Here is an 18,096-nt window from a genome sequence, read left to right as displayed (position 1 = left end):
TATAAGAATCATATAAAATATTATTTCTATCATCAATTTTTACATGTTATCTATTAGAAGAATTCATATTTAACAGAAATCATTTATCAGAAGTTAATATAATTTAAAAAATAAATCTAATTATTGGAGATTTGTTTTAAGTTTACTCTTAAACCTCAGGAAAACACTTTATATTTATTTCAAACCTTATTAAATAAATAAAATTATATAACTTTATAATATTTTCTATAAACAAATAATTAAAATTAACATATAATTCTAATAAATTTTATTTATTTGTGTTTTTCTTTATGTTTTTATTCTTTTTCCTAATTTTTTTCTTCAAAACTTGCGCCTAGTCCCAGAGAAAAAACATATTTAGTTTAATGATATATTATTCTTACAAAATATAAAATATATTTAACCTTTTACCTTCAAATTATATTTGACTCACAATATTTCATTTTCTTTTATATCGTAAATTATAAAGACAAATTAGATATATAATTTATTTTAACCATAAAACTAATTTTTTAAATGATTTGAAAGAATATATATATATATATATATATATATATATATATATATAAGTGTGTGTATATGTGTGTGTAATGCTTTTATTTTTAACCATGATACCATATAATACAAGATATTTAAAATATTTATGGTTAAGAATAATTTCATGTCAATTTTTTGTTTTTTAATAAAATAAAAATAATAATCATGGGATTAAATAATAACTAATAGATTGTCAGTTTATGCGATTAACTAAACTACAAATGCAAAGGTTCAATTTTTCTAAACTGAAGTAAAAAATAATATAGTTTAGTATTTAGTACAAGTAGTTTAGTATTTATAGTATAAAAAAGTATAAATAAACTAAAGTTAAAATTCAGTAAAATTACATTAATAATTGTCCATGACCCGCATCACTCAACCGTTTCACTTTTTTTCATTTTTGGATGGATTTTGGTTTTGGAAATCGATGGCCAATGAGTCCTTTTCCATAGGAGGTGCACTAACCTTATCACGAAGTTTTTTTGTGATCGAAGTCCTTTTCCATGGTATATTGCGTAAATTGCAAATGAAGCGCACCAAAAGCAAAATGAAAACAAGGAGAAAATCTTCCCCTTATGCAAGTTCGTTAATTGCATGTGCAATAAATATTCCAAACCAATGAGGAATCACTTTGCTTTAACAACTTTAAATAATAAAAAATATTAAATTAAATTATTTAATGAAAACATAAATTAAATTATTGAGTAAAAATAGTAAAAGGATTATAAAATAGTGGTATAAATTTACACGATGTCAAAGTATATCTAATGACTATTAGACAACAAATAATAGGACAAATGTGTTTTATAATAAAAAAAATTGTTTTTATTTAATTTCACAAAAGTGTAAAACTTAAAAGAGTATTTTAGTAAGTAGGTTTAAAAAAATTTAAAATAATAAAATAATGGCGTAATCATGTTTTCTCTGGCGTCACCGGTCTACAACATGTTAACAACCAGGAAATCTTTCTCGTACAGTTGTGTTTCTTGAAACCCTGATAGGTGACTTTTTATGATAATATATTAAACTGTGTCATTGTTGAGTCACGATTTACAAAAATGAATGGATGTGCGTGGAATTTTTAATGTTTCTGATTGACGTTTGGAAAGGAAAAGCTAATTACCATGAAAAAAAGGGAGTGGACGATTTTATAAAAGAAGATAATTGTTCTTACAATGTGATCGTACGTTAAATATAAAAATAAAACTTAACTTACACTAGTTATTATGGTGGTTAGCAGACAGATAAGCAAAAATGATGGAAACCAGGATGACCAGGATGACAATCTGCAGGGATGGTTTCCGTTAGTATATTCTTAGAAATGCAGAATCTAGTTTAAAAAAACAAAAGCCAAAACGTACCATGGTGGAGCCGTATCCACTTTCATCCTTCACAATGTACGATTTTCTGCTTAAAACAACCAAAGATTTGTTAGGATGTGAATGGTAAAAACAGACACTTTTGAAGCAAATAAGTTATGTGTATACCTTTTACTCAAGAAACCAGATTCTCTGCAAGTTTTCTGAATAGCTACCAGCCTACTCAGTGTTTTTGTTGCATTGGGATCATTTTTGTCAACCTACAAAAGAAAATACAGAAGCTTTTTATTTGGAAAAGGAAGATTTAAGAACTACTGCTAATAGGAAAAAAAAACAGCTAAGATCTGCATTTTGAATTTTGGCCACTAAAAGATGTCTTTTCCATTAGGCAATGGAATAGTGTGGATCAAGGGTTATTTGCAATTTTCTTTGGAAAACACACCCAACCAGGAAAATTTTCGACGTCTATGTGCATCAAGTCATTCATGAACCGAAGTGTGGTCCTTTTTCACGGTAGAAACTAGGAACATTATCCAATGTTAAATGCAACATGAGTAGCGTTCACATTCTTCCGTTGCAAACCTAATACGGCGTTAAGCACAACAACAGATTCATACCTTGGACTCCAACACACAAGCAAAATCAAAGAAAGCGCCATAGACATCAGCCATAGTCTTTGTTCGGTCAATCACCTTGGCAGTTAAACCTATAAATTGGAAACAAAAATGAATAAATAACATCTAGTTTGATATTACACACCCACAAATAGTAACAGCATACAACAAACACAACTACATGTTGATCCTTTTTTATTCCCAGAAGAAAAAACAATACTTTGAAAATGAAATGGGAAGAAAGGAAACCAATCAAATGCCTCAGAATCTCAGATAATGTATATGCATCTAGGCTATGGTATTATCACTTCACTTCAAAAGTATAGGGATATCCATCACAGAGTGTAGCCCCTGGCCTCTAAACTCAATATATGCTATTAGCCACCTTTTCCAAGTTCAAACTGTCTTCCCAGGTTCTTAATCAACATCCATAAGAGGAGGATGCAAGCATTTATTTAGATGTGATATTTAAACATTCCACATACAAACACAGAATCTAACACGATATGGACATCATTCAGGCCCATTGTAAAAAAGTTATCTTTAATACAAATGCATATGCGGGTTCCATAACAAACAGATTCCAATGTAATTTAATGTAGATTGATTCAGCATGAAATAACATGAAATCCATATTGCAGCAATTCACTATTCCAACGACTTCAAAAACACATGCCCTGTCATATATACCAATTCTGATTTACGTTTAGCATGCCACAAATATATATATCACAAGGACTTCAGTATCAAAATAGTTGTTCTGACCTCGCCTCATTTTAACTACACCTCTGAAGACCTCAATGTTGTTGTAACATAATGCGAGTGTTCCAATTGCCATTATCTGTCACGGTGTAGCATATCAAATAAACATCAAAATCACAGGGGAAAGATTATCAAAATAACCATCGCTTGATACATCAATCATTAAACATAAAATTAATATGAACAATAACTAACACCCCTCCCACCCTAAATATATAATAGTACTTAAAGCAAAAAGGTCCCACACAGCATCAGATTGTACATCCACCACAAAAGTACTGTAACTTTAGAAGGTAACACCTAAGACCCAAGCTGCTTCTTCCTCTATAACATATGCAGCTCGAAATAAAAAATTTTGTACTCCATAATACTACCTAAAACCAGAAAGGCTATATAGCTAAACCCTCAGACAATCATGATCTACTAAAATCACGCACCACATGAAATCAATTTGTACTCTCACAAATATTCTACATGGAGTTACGATTAAAAATATTCTGTGTCATAACTTACAACTATGTTTCGGTAAAACACTTTATTAAAAATTCTATAATAGATTGAAACATCTTTTGGGAAGTCTTAAACTAAAAACTTTGAAGAAACTGACAGAATATATTAATTTTACTTTTTCATATTTTATTGAGCAGAATAGGGAGGAAGCTGAAATGACTCAACTCTTCTGAAACAGAACATGATATGCAAACAACATACAACATGCAGATAAATTATGGTTGCAACTAGAGTGACATGAACTAAATAACAGTTAAATCAGAAGTGACTGAGTAAAAGAACAGCACCTGGGGTATAGCACAAAAGCGAAATATAGCCAGGTCCTTTAAAGCAGCCATGTATATTAAGCAATCTTCAGCATGAATCAGAGCATTAGTGACCATGTCATTTAAGCATTGTACTGCCTTAACAGAGTTCTCCTCATATTTCAAATCCTGGATCATAAAAATTAAATTGGAGTGACAAATAAGAAAACCATACCACAGTACACCCGAACATGGAATGGAAGTTAAAAAGGCATTTCATGTGTGTACGTAAACGTGTGACTGGAAATTTGATTTCACCATCACACAACGTGAGATTAATGAAATGAGGGAGAATGAGCTGAAAGAACGATTGTCGTAAGACTTAGTTTCCCTTCAATTTTAGTGTTTGATTGAATTGATCTTAAACTGTAGAATATAATTGACATGTGTGCTTAAATTAATCTGAACCACATACTTGTCATGGAACATGTTTTTCATTGGAGAATGCGAGAATTTATTTTCTAGCATCTAAAAAAGTTAGGCTAGATGTAAATTCCTGTAGTGTAGAGCCAAACCTCGAGTTTGTTAACATATTTACTCCAAATCTGTCGTGGCCAGAACATGCGTGACTTGGGGATTTCATTGATGTCTTCCAGATAATCTCGAATGATGTTTGTTTTCTGCAATCTCAATAGGTAGCATAAAATGTAAGTAAACAATTGCAACCATACTGTAGTTTTCATATCTTAAAGCCACGATACCTGAAGAAACAGGCCCATTGAATTGGAAAGGGAATCTGAAGCCAGATCTTCTGAACCAGAGGCATGGAAGAGCTTTGATAAACCCAGCCCAACAAGTCCAGCCACGTAGTGACAATATTCATCATAGTCCTCAATTGTTTCAACCTGCAGATGGAAGAAAAAGGTCTCTTGGCATAAATGAAGATGATCTTTCTATGTTGAAAACATGGCAGAAATCCCTTTGCAGCATAGTTCTCAGAAGATAAGAATTTATAAGGGATGCACTAAAAATAATACTATAACATCAAATTTTAAAAACTTTTATATTTAAATGATTATATTGACCATCTCTAAATTGCCATCTACCAAACAACATAATTTAAAACACCAAAAATAAAAACTAGAAACTAGTAGGAGGAGTCATCATCTAAAGGAATAACAAACTTCATATAAGATAATAAAAATAATATGTGCAGAATAGAAGCCTTGTGTGACAAACCTCCTTGCAAATAAATTTGGCCATTCCAGCACCCATTCTTTTTGTAATGTCCTCAATTGCTTCCTGATAGCTGCAAAAGTCATTGAATAGCATTTAACTTGTTTGTCATAGAACATACAGCCATAATTTAATTACACATAACTGAGAAAAGCTAATAAAAAGGAGTGAATCAATAGCCCAAAGACACATATCTCCACCGGTTGTGAAATATCTTCAACTTTAACAATATGAATGCACCAAGACAAATTATAGAATGAGATCCCCAATTTAAGCCTTAACTATATTTATTTTTGTTCTATAAACCTACAAAGACCAAGTGAATGTAACTAGCAATGGACAGGAACTCCAAAATTGTTGTAACAGCTGGTGAAAAACAATACAAAATACAGAAAACTCTATATGATAAACGTGAAAATAATTGATAATTCTTATCAATCACAAATACAGAGCAAAATTGTTAATCAACACTATGTAATCGACAGTCAACATAATAAGTAATTCCATATCCAAATTTTGATATTTCAGAAAGGGATACAAATTGAATCAACAAATGTTATTCACAAACTAACTTCTACGTGATATTCTATTGGTAGCATGAATTAATGATAAACAGTACACATCCCCGCTTCCCCAAGGATAATAACAATGATAGCATAAAATCGATACCAACATCCTAAGGTCTGCTGCTGATTGCATCGAGGAAAAATCATATGCTGTGAAATTTAAAATTCAATTCAGGTATATGAGTTCGGATAAAGACTGACTTCTTTCCAAGTTCCAGAAAAGCAGTTGAAACATGACGAATCTGGTCCATTAGAACTTTGTACTCCTTTGTGCCACCTAGTTACATTAAAAACAATTAGTGTGCAAATCGGCATCAATAAATTCGGAGGCTCATATACAATAAAACCATTCTCCACGTGAACAATAAAGGCTGTCTTTAGTAACAATACAAGTAATTCCTGTATGTGTCTAATCCAATTTCTGAAAAACAAGTTAGACGTGGTTAAATTGAATATTTATGACTAAAAAACCACAGATTGGGAAAAAGGTTTTCAAATTATATTGAATCTTATCTTAGAATAAAAATATAAAATACAGAGCACAAAGAATGACACACTCACATGAAAAGTGCCAATCGCGATCATAAATATGACGGTGAAAGGCTATCAGTATTGGCACCTTGACATCTGTAGCTATGCTAGTATCATCCTCTGTCCAAACAAACCATAGAGTTACAACAATATAGATACTTTTTCAAATTCACAAGAATGTAAGAGTTACTCTATAGAATAACTTTAAGATAAACAAGTATTATTCAGAGGAAATAGACGCAATAACCAGCAGATTGATAGGGACTCAGAAACTCTATTATGCCAAATATGTGCGTCTTCCATAACAATTAAGTATTTTACAAGAAGCAAAAACTTTATAAAAAAAGAAAAAGAAAAAAAAAACTCGAACTACTGCTTTCAAGAGCTTTTAAAAAGAGCAGAATCTTAAAATCACTTTCATTTCCAAAAACGCTGGACGATAACACCAATCCCTGCACAACATTCAAAGCTTAAAAAAACAAATAAAGAAATAAAAATCAAGCATCCTAACAACCACATCTCTGCAAACCGAAACCGATAGTACTAACACTCATTCGTCCTCGCAAGCTACAAAAAACAAAGCAACAAAAAGCGCGCGCATCAAATCGAAGATACGAATACAAACCAACGGTGTCGAGCGCTCGAAGAACCAGATAGAATATGCAAACCTGACAAAAAAAAAACTAAGGCAATTGAGAAAAGGCGGAAACAGAAGAAGAAACGGAGTAATCGAGAGCGGAAACGGAAGATACTAACCGCGTTGCGAAGGTCGGTATCGAGTTGCTGAATGACGAGCGCGAAGCTTCTAGAAACCTTGTGGAGCATAGTATAACAGAACGCCCAGTGCGGCTCCGGCGGGATCTGCTTCTCGGCGTTTCTGGCCGCCATTTTGAGCTTCAGCAACGGGTAAAAGTCATCTGGATGCTTCAGAATCGATCTCAAACTCCCCATTCTCAAAGCTTCTGCGTTCGGATTTCGATAACCACAATTGAGCGTTCTTTGGATATATTTGTAACTGCGAAATAGATCTTCGCTCCGATGGTGACCTTCGCTCCGATGGTGACTACAACCACTTCGCCTTTTGGTAAGGCAAATTTGGAATGAGAGAATATATGACAATTTTCCTTTATTTGAGGTTGAAAATTATTAGGTATATTTCTAGTCACACTCATAGCAGCTAGCAGTTGCAATTTTTTTATTTCGTAGACAAATTCGATTAAATGCACGTTTTGTCCGTTTATATGGACTAGGTCTGAATTTTACATACGAATCCTTCTTTAGCCTAACCACCAAGCACTAACATTTCATTTTGGAGTCTTTTCAATTAAAAATATAATTTTATCACTTTTAAATAATAATAATAGTAAAAATAATCAAATTAATAAAGTTGGTTAACGGATAAATAATGGGTGGCATGGGTGATATTAATATATGTGAACAATTGAAAACCGTAAACAAAAATCCCGAAAAAAAAAATAAATGTTGTAATTGTAAAGATAAAATCCATCGTACATAATTATATCCTTTTAGATTACTTTTAATATTTGTAGTGTTTTAAGTTTGGAGGAAACTACACTTTCCTCGTGTGAAACGTAAGAATGATATTATATGAAATATATTTTATTTTATGTGAACCAAGTCCTTTGAAACATTTTTAAGTTATTTTTCATTATATAATGATTTTTATAATATATAGTATAACTTTCATATAATAATAAACAAATATTTTTATAGTCTACAGTCTTAAATTTAAGTTGTTTTGAAGTTGTGTTTGCATGTTTTGATAAGATTGTTAAGATTTAGGTCTTAAGCAGTAAAATGAAATACTACTATATTTTCCAAAATTTAATAATTAAAATTAACTTTAAAAATTTTGAATGAACGAAAATCGATCCACGATTAAATAAATAAAAATCTTGTCAAACTTTTCAGTCCACACACACACATATTATTTTAAATACAAATCGTAAAATATCCTTTATTTGCTCATATAATTTTAATTTTAAGTTACGATAAATTGTAAAATTAAAATTGTATAAGCAAAATAAGTGGTATATTTTACCATTTGTATTTAAAATATTTTTTATTTATATTCTGTCGTAGGTTAACTTTGTTCGGTACTATAAACTACTTCATGCATTACTTTTAATGTTTAAAAACCTTATAGCACATATTAACTGTGGCTATACAACAATATTAAACCTCTTTATATTGGCTAGTTTTTATATTATTTATCATTGGAAACATTGTTAAAATAGAATAAATAGAAAATAACATTTTTGCTAAATAGCACCAATGTGTAGAAAAAAAAATTGCCAAGAAGGACCAAAACTTTAACTTTTATTTATATGCAAATACTAAATCTTGAAACAACCACTGTAGTAGAAACCAGATGTATTGTTTAATACTTAAAAAAAACTAAATAAAATATCTAAAGTAGGAACATAAAACAACAACAATAAATGCAAAAGTTGGCATTTTAAGTTAAGAAATATACACAGACCGAACTAGTTGTCTCTGAATATTGAAACATATTGATGTAACATAAAGATAATCTTGAATTTAAGATTTTAAATCTTGAAAGTATAAATTATTTATAATTACAATGTAGCAATTAAATTATTTTTCAAGACTCAATATATAAAATACTAAATATAATAAAGTAAAGGTCAGTTAAACTAAAATAAAAGAATAAATGGATGTTATAAAATCTTAGCTCGAATTAATCACACAATAAATGCGATCAAGAAGATAAAATCATTAAATCACCTAATTATTAATTATAAAGACATTTTGGGTGTTGCCATACTTATTAACTTCCTAAGTGCTCCATCTTAATAATTGCGTGGTTATTAAAGTCAAGAAATACACAGTGCTTTTTATTCTAAATTCAAAAACATTAAAAAAAATATTGAACTACGTTGACCATGGAAGATGTTTCATTCACATTGCCATAATTCATTAAAAATAATGAAATGTTTTAAACTTACTAATATAATAACCTATAAAAGAAACCCTTTAAAAAGTATTTATAAATTTTTTTTTTGAAATACTTAAATTATCTTTGCATGAATAGTCAAGTGATTCTTTAAAATACAAACTTAAAATATTTTAAATTATTAAAATAGTAAAAATACAAGAAAAAAAAAGTAAAGGTTTAGTTAAGTTTGAGATGTATATGCTTGTTTTTATAATTTAGTAGTTATTAGATTTGATTAAGTTTGAGATGAATATTTTCAAATACTACCAAATCGAAATATGTTTTTATTAATACCTGATGTAAAATAAATTAAATCAAAACACAGTAAAATGATTAATAATTTGTTAGCTTTAAAAGTTGAAACATGATAAATAATGATACAACTAATATCTCGAGAGAGAAAAGGAGAATATACAAGTATAAATTAAATTAATATTGAAAAATAAAAATATAAGAGTATGTATCGTAGTTAATTCAAATGAAATATTAAAAATATAATTGGAATACAAATGCTCAAAATAAAAAAAATTAAATAAAATATATGTTGTTATAGCTAACTAATTTAATAAAAAAAATTACAAATAAAAAAGATAAAAGATAAACTTATACTAAAACTTTATCCCTATTATGCTTGCCATGAATATAAGACGGATTATCATTTTTATTATCTGATCACTGAATTATTTGTTTTGTTTCGTGTTAAACGTGAACAATAAATATTAAATGACTTTTACATTTCATGCATATATATATATATATATATATATATATATATATATATATATATATATATATATAGAGAGAGAGAGAGAGAGAGAGAGAGAGAGAGAGAAATAGATCAAATTAATCTCAATATATGCATTCTTACATAAGTTTAAATTAATGAATAAGTTGTTTGATGAAACTTGACTTAAATATTTAATTAAAATTCGAATTCAAGTTTTATAAATAAAAAAAAAAAAACGTGTTTCAAAAATAGATCTCATTATAAATACTCAATTACATTCTTCCACAAATGTATTTATTATGAAAATGAATTACTTTTTCGTTTTAAAAAAAAAACAACGATCCATTTTGAGCCTGGTAATTTTCTTAACCCAATTTATCTGAACATTATATCTTGCCAGTTATTTTCTCTCATCATTATTTCTTATTACTATAGAAAAAAATAGATTAAAATATTAACAAGTATTTTAATCTTTTAAATAAGTAGCATGCAATGAAAAATAAAAGAAAAGAAAAAACGTCTTGTCACTGTTTCTGACGTGGAGTGCAGTTATTAACTAACTTTGTTACTGTTTATACGCAATTTTTTCCCACCAATTTGTTTATGAAAGCCACGCGAGACGCGAGTGACACGCTCACGGCGTGACTCAAAAATATAATTATCAATGTAGGTTTTCTCCTATACGCACTGAATACATCAATGGAGTAGTATGTTGCAAAATTTATTAAATATTTTTGTTTATATATAATAAATATATTATTCTTAAATTATATTTATTGAGGATCAGGTCTGAGTTTATAAATAAAAATATTAAATAAGGTTTAGAAATTTATTTTTAATATATATTTAAGTCTATTAAATATTTTATTTTAAAGGAAATGATTTATGAATTCATTGTTACATTGAGAAAATGACACCGTACGATTTATTTTAGGTGAATTTTATCATTTTTTTTGTCCATTAAATGGATGGAATGCTAATTTTTAAAATTAAAATATATATTAATCGTTGTTTTTAATTTTTAATTCAATATTAAATTTTGTTTAGTATTCATTTTAAACATTTATTAAGAGAAGGTTAGTATTTTGTAATGGAAAAGAGTAATGTATTTGTCAAAAAGGTACTATTATTTTAATAAATTTTCACTTAAATCATAGAGTGAAGAAACCGTGAGCTGGGGGATACTAAGGTTTTTTTTCTCAGTGCAGCCCACAATTTCTTTGAGCATTTCTTCAAATTTTTAAAATGATTATTTTATTTTATTTTTTTAAGTGGCTTTCTGATTATCTATTTAAAAACAAGTTTTATGAAATTTTTTAAAAATGATTTTCACAACGAGAATTCTGGGAACATAACTAATAGAGTAAAATTATCAAAATGGGATTTCTGAAAGGTTTGAAATACATTTTTTAAACAAGTTTTCCTAAATAAGATTTTCAAAACAAGCTTTTTTGAGACGTATAATACACTATAGAATGATTTTTTTTTCAAAATAAGTTTTATTGAACAAGTTTTTTAAAACACGTAAAATGTGTTACAAAAAGAACTTTTTAGAAAGAGGTTTTTTTTTGTTGGATTTTATTTATTCTTCTTTTTCTGTAGTTTTTTTCTGTAGCAATGGTAATAGCAAGAATTGTTTAATATTTTTTTTTCTATTAATATGGAAATGAAGTTAGTTATTATAGAAGCAAAAGTATCAATACGGTGCAATTTTGAAATTAACGAAATGGTGTAATTTTAGAAATAGAAAAATTATATTAGTTTGGTCCGACTTCATCCTGAAAAAGTTTGACAACTTGATACAATTTTTACTTATAAAAGAAAAGTCGTGTTAAAATTAAAAAAATAAAAATGAATGCACTAAAATTGTATCAAATTAAGACGATTTCAATTAAAATTGAAAAAATATTACAATACACCGAACTCGTTCAAAGTTAACAAAACTTCAATTTATATTACAATACATTAAAATGTATTCAGTTGGGACGACTTAAATTAAATTTTAAGAAACAAAATACAACACACTGAATTCGTATAAAGTTAGTACATGTAAGAACCGAGAATTTATAAAGAAAATTAGAGAAAAAGAGGTGTATGCACTAGATTGGACCGTTCGGTTTTGTGTTTGGTATATAAATGAAAGTTTAAAATTTTTGCTCCATTCTCTCCATGCACTCTCTGCATGCACTCTCTGCATGCACTTTCTCTCTCCAAAGTTCTGATAACTTATTTTCTTCTCCTTCTCTCTAAAAATCTCTCATCTTACTTCATCTACTTTCTAATCAGACCAAGCTTAAGTCATCTTGGAGTCCAAAACAACTTTTTCCACCGATCAAAGTCTTGTTTAAAGCTGGTAAGCCTCGATTTCTTGAGTTCTTGTGAGATTCAAAAACTTTTTGACACATGCAAGTCAATTTTCTAGTTGCATGTGTTCATCCACTTCCTCTTCCCATTTCTGATCATAAATCTGATCTTTTTGTGGGTTTATTCTTATGAATCGGTGAATTTTAGGTTTTTAGGAATTCTGGTGGTGATCGAGTTCTACAATTGTTGAGAGTTTGGTTTGGTCAAAAAAGTAAGGGAAGCTAGTTAATTTAATTGCTTAGTTTATGATGTATGAAAATGATGTGTGTTGGAGATGCATGTGTGTGAAACTGAATGATTGTGTGCTTGATATGGTTATTGAAGAATATTATATCCTGTATTCATGTTGATTGTGATTTTGCATAGTGTTGGTTCAGTGACTGAGTGGCATTGGAAGGAATTGTGGTAGTAAAAGTGGAGAAATTGGGTTCAGTGTGAGTTTGGTCTGTATGATGAATGTTTAGATGTTCTTTAGAAATGTATAGGTTTGTATAATATAAATTGGGAGGATTAGAAGTTGAGAAGAATGAAAGAAATTGGTAAAGATTGGGGTTGATCATAATTCTGCAGTCATTATGCAGTTCGCTGAGGATTCTTTGTTAACCGTTCGGCCTTCTTTTTGTGTTCGGTCTTAACTAGGTTATGCTTAGGTGGAACTTTAGAACGATTGATCAGTCTGGTACTGGTAGTTGATTTTAAAATAATGTTCGGTCTAGTATTAGTATTGTCTTAACTGTGTTTGGTCTCTTATGGACATTACTAGTTAATGATTGTTCGGTTATGAGTTGGTATTCATTTTTAGTATACCGTTCGGTCATATTGTTGTACCATTTGGTTCTACACTAGAGTTCGATCCCTTAGTGGAGCTTGGTCTTCTTTTAGAATTCGGTCTACATTAGTACTCAATTTCGTTGGAGTGTTTGGTTTAGTAATATTTCTTTTGGCCCTGCTGTAGAATTGGAATATAATAGTATTAGATTTCACTTGTAGTAGTCGGTCAGTAATAATGTCCGGCCACTTCTTCAACATTATCTAGTATGGACCGTTTGGTTCTGTTCGGTCTTACACTAAGTGTTTGGTTTTAGTTATAAGTATTTGGTCTAAACTCTAAGTGTTCGTTTGATCTAGTGTTTGACCCTCAAACAGTATTTGGCTCATGTTTGAGCCTAATTCTTCCAAATGTAATCGGGCATAAGATTTCTAAAGGTAGATATGAAAGAGAATTCCAAGGAGGAATGTCTCGGTGATGGGTTTTCAAGGTAATAGTATGGTATGAATATGGATAGTGGAATCCATGTCGTTCTTCCTGACATTCTAATGGTTACCAAATCTAAAGTAGAGATGGATAATTCATGTCGTGAGAATAGCATGAGGTCCTAGTCCAAGGGAGAAGATCTTAGATGAGGTATATCGGGCTAACCTCGTGTGGCAGCTGATGGGTTTCCAGTTACTACACCCATGAGTGCACGAACAGCCAAAGCTACATATTCATACCAATCTGGACAGTCAAAGTAGAGTAGTCGGTCAATATGTGTGCATGTGTTTTATGAAATAGATTTATACTAAAGATTCAATAAATCTAAATATGTCAAACAAGAGCGCATATTTAGATTATAAGAAAGAAAACGGAAGCAGAAAGACCAACCTTCGACCATTGTTGTATGCTTGCTTATCTTCTAGTTTCTGAACCCTTGCTCTTAATACACGATGGTGATGTATATGAAGTAAAGAGTAGGCTCAGTGACCTAATTATAAAATTTCTGTAGAACTCCAAAAACCATCACAGAGTATTTTAACGTTAGAAGAGTTTGTTGCGGGAATCACGGCACATCCACGTACGTTTGAAAACAGTTTTAAAATGGACCACTTTCAGGATATTAATTGAAAAAGAAATAAAATAAAGTGGAGAGGATATAACCTTAAAAAACGGAGGCACTTTAGGCACTCTATTGTAACCTCTTTACTATATAAAGGCTAACATTTTATGCATATGTATAAGTGTTTTTATTTGTTTATTGAATTGTATGTTAACCTGATTGTTAAATTACACTAGCTTACCCTGTTTTTTCTGTTTTGCCATGTTTACCCGTTCGGTTTATCCTTTGCAATGATCATCCGGTGGATGTGAGCAGAAGGAGAAGAGGTCTCGATGGAGCAAGCTCAAGAAGGAGAAGATCCACTAGTTTAGTACAGACCGTTCGGTCTTGTACATAGTTTTGTGTAGAATAGGTATCTGTTTCAAGGTTTTAATTTTATAGTTATTTTGAGATAACTGTATTATTAACTCTTTATTACTAAGTGGATAACTTATCTAACATATCAATTTATGTAAATATTCTACTACGTAGTTTATACTATATTTTGGGATGTTACAGTACAACTTATCTATTTTTTGTATTTTTTTTTTCTAAATTTCTATCATCTGGAAAAAAATATTACACCATTTATTTATTTATATCACAATAACCTTGATACATTCATTTATTTATTTCGTGTAAGATGTGGGATATGAGAAAAGTGTGTAGATACGTGTTTTTTAGTTAGTGCTAGTTTGCATTAGATATGGGCTTAAGAAAGGAATAATGGGAGTGAAAATAGTAAATTAGGGGAGTAGCGTGGGAAGTTATAAGTTTTAGCCTTTGAAGTTCGCGTAACACAAACCTTTCTTTCCTCACGTTTCATTTTTTAACTCTGAAATTCTCACTCAAGGCTTTGTTGACTTGAATTTGAAGGTAAATTTTTTTATTGTTTAATTGAGTGAATTTGAAGGTAAGTGAGAGTGGATTTTGAAGTAAAATTTTTTAGAATTAGTGTAGGATTTGATTAATATGACAAATTAAAAAAAATTATTTATAAATTCACTCTCACTTACTTTTAAATTTACTCAAATAAATAACAAAAAATTTATCTTCAAATCCTCTCAAATCCATTCAATCACTCTTTCAAATCTATTTAAGTGAACAAAGTGTAAGTTTCCATGGATTTCATCTCAAGAAAAAGAAATAGCAATAATTTGGATTTGAAAAGTCTTAGGTAAGTTCATTTTTGTAATTTCCCTCTCTTTTTTCTTTTTTCATTTTCCTTCTAGATTCCACATACTTGATATTTATGAAAGAAAAATAAAATTGGGAGTAACTTGAGGTTCAATACAAGGTTTTGGATTATTATGTTTGGGAAATTGTGAAACTGATATTTAACACTTTCCACTCAATGATCAAAAGTTCATTAAGTTTTTACAGTAAATTAAGGTGAGGGGAAATCATTTTTATTGTGTTAAATATTAAGTTTTATACAAACAAGGGTTGTTTGGGATCTTGAGTTTACCGAATTTTGATTTTACATATACCGAATTTTGATTTTATATAAGATGTTAAACAGATTTTAAAATTTAATTGAAAAGTGAAATTTGGTTGAATTTTGATCAAGTGTAAATGATTAGTTATTTTAAATGTATTTGAGATAACGTGCGAATGAATTTTTCTTAGGATTTCGCTCAACTTTATTTCACCCAAAGAAGTTAAAATATTTGCACAAAAATACTCATGGATTGAAATTTATACTCAACAAATTGAAATTTTTTAAAAAATATTCGATTAAACTCCTTTAGTTGTCCCTGTTTACGTGGATATTTTCTAATTCCATCCACTTTTTTTTAGAATCTTCAATCGAGTCCTAAAAAATACTGATTTGAATCAATTGATCTCTGTCGTTAAATTGACTTAACGGGGTTAAGTTTTTGCGGTTGATGTGTCAATGGTTTTAAAAAATTGGTCACCTCAACGTTACAACTCATAAAAAAACTTAATTTCGTTAAGCCAATTTAACAGCATGGATCCAATTGATTCAAATTAACACTTTTTAGAACTCAATTGGGGATTCTAAAAAAATGGGATCGAAATGAGAAATATCCACATAAATAGGAACAACTAAAGGGATTTAACAAAAAATATTCGACCAAATTAAAATCATAATTTTGAAATAAATTAAAATATACTAAATTTAAATTATTATTTCTTAAATAATTTGTAAATAAGATAATTTAAATTGATGGTTCCATCATACATAAGTCTCTTAACCACGTAAGACTTTCTTTTATTATAATTCAAGTACAAAAGATGAAAAGAATATTTGAATTTAGCATCTTCATTCCTTGAACACCTTATATATAAGAACAATGTTGATTTTCCACTTGAAATTTTATTTAAGATAAAAGTTTAAGTTAAGAACATTAATCATAACACTTAAAACCTCGTAAAATTATAATATCCTTAAACTCAGATTTTGTGTACATAAAAGTGAGAATTTTCCTTTCATAATAATAGATGTGAATGCACTAAGTTTTTTTTTTTTATGTGAAATAACGCTTCCACATGTGCTAGAATTGTCAATTTTGGAATCAATATTTTTGTCGCTTGATCTTTGCGTGATGTGTCGTTTCCTATTGTTTAGGGGTTGATAGATTGATTTTTGTGGTTTTGTCTATGATAATGTCTCCTACATAGGCATCTCATTATCAACTCAACCTCACTATCACGTAAACATGTTAATTACATGAATTCAATTATTTTGATTTCATCGTCCTTCCGACACATGGACCTTAAAAATTGATACTTGTTCTAACAAATATTTGTGGCTAGCATTCATTTGCTACTTCATAATTATATATTGTTTTCTTTATTACATCCCAATTATTGTGTTTAGAATATGAGAGTGCTAAATAAGTTGATCAGATTTATACGTTGGTTTATTTATAAGTTGAATTAAAAATAAATCACTTCAATCTAATTAATTTATTGTGAGTAATGAGATTTGTAATCTAACTTAGTTTAATACATTGGTGTGTCAGTAGGTGACTCATTTAAATATATTGTTTTTCTAATTTAATTTATATATTTATTATTATAATCAAAGGAAGCTTACTTAACTAATAAAAACTTTAATAAAATCTTTTTGTTAATAAATTCTATATCATTTTTTCTTTAACTCGACTTAAATATATTTATTTTACGGGTAAAAGTGATTCACGTTTAGAATATATATATATATATATATATATATATATATATATATATATATATATATATATATATATTTCAATAATCTGACTCTAATTAGTAAGGATAATGATACTTTGACAACATTTTTTTAACAACACTTTAAAATTATCTATGTGTCATTTTGTGATTGATTCATATTGGTGTTTATGATTATTATTATTGATTGTGGAATAATGTTGGACCAATCATAAAATGACATATAAATGATGTTAAAATATTGTTAAAAAATTATTGTCAAAATATCATTATCCAATGAGTAATAAACTAAGTTAATATTAGAACTCATTTTAACATTTCTACTAATCTCCTGTATATGTTTAAGACTTTTTTATCATATTTCTCCATTTTTATTATTTTCTTAACATAATTTTAAAATCTAGAAAATATTTAATATTTCTTTTTATAAGATAATAATATATTAACATATATATTTTTATAATATTTTTACATAACATACACACATCATTTTTCATTGAGTTTGGAATATATATAAGTATAAATAAATAATGAATTAATAAAAAAATAACACATGTTATATTTAAAATATTTTAAAAAACTCTATGTCATAGTATTTTTTTCATACTTTAACACAATTTTATAACATATAATTTCACACTATATATGCAAAAGTATCTTCGACTATCTTCA

The 18,096-nt window shown here is 28.8% G+C and overlaps 1 protein-coding gene across 1 annotated transcript; it reads right to left on the bottom strand.

The window, feature by feature from the left end:
* Positions 1–1,656: 1,656 nt before the first annotated feature.
* LOC124835148 (squalene synthase 1) lies at positions 1,657–7,428 on the bottom strand. Its single transcript, XM_047310042.2, has 13 exons — positions 7,077–7,428; positions 6,946–6,988; positions 6,351–6,440; positions 5,991–6,066; positions 5,227–5,296; positions 4,749–4,892; positions 4,563–4,667; positions 4,030–4,176; positions 3,236–3,311; positions 2,474–2,562; positions 2,025–2,116; positions 1,899–1,944; positions 1,657–1,823 (listed from the first exon to the last, which is right to left on the bottom strand). The coding sequence occupies exons 1-13, from the start codon at positions 7,269–7,271 to the stop codon at positions 1,755–1,757; spliced, it is 1,242 nt and encodes a 413-aa protein (XP_047165998.1). The 5' UTR covers positions 7,272–7,428; the 3' UTR covers positions 1,657–1,754.
* Between the last annotated feature and the right edge of the window lie 10,668 nt (positions 7,429–18,096).

Source organism: Vigna umbellata, chromosome 3, assembly GCF_029865625.1.
Source record: "Vigna umbellata cultivar VRB3 chromosome 3, Vumbellata_1.0, whole genome shotgun sequence".
Classification (NCBI taxonomy): domain Eukaryota; kingdom Viridiplantae; phylum Streptophyta; class Magnoliopsida; order Fabales; family Fabaceae; genus Vigna; species Vigna umbellata.
This window is presented reverse-complemented; position numbering and strand designations above follow the sequence as displayed.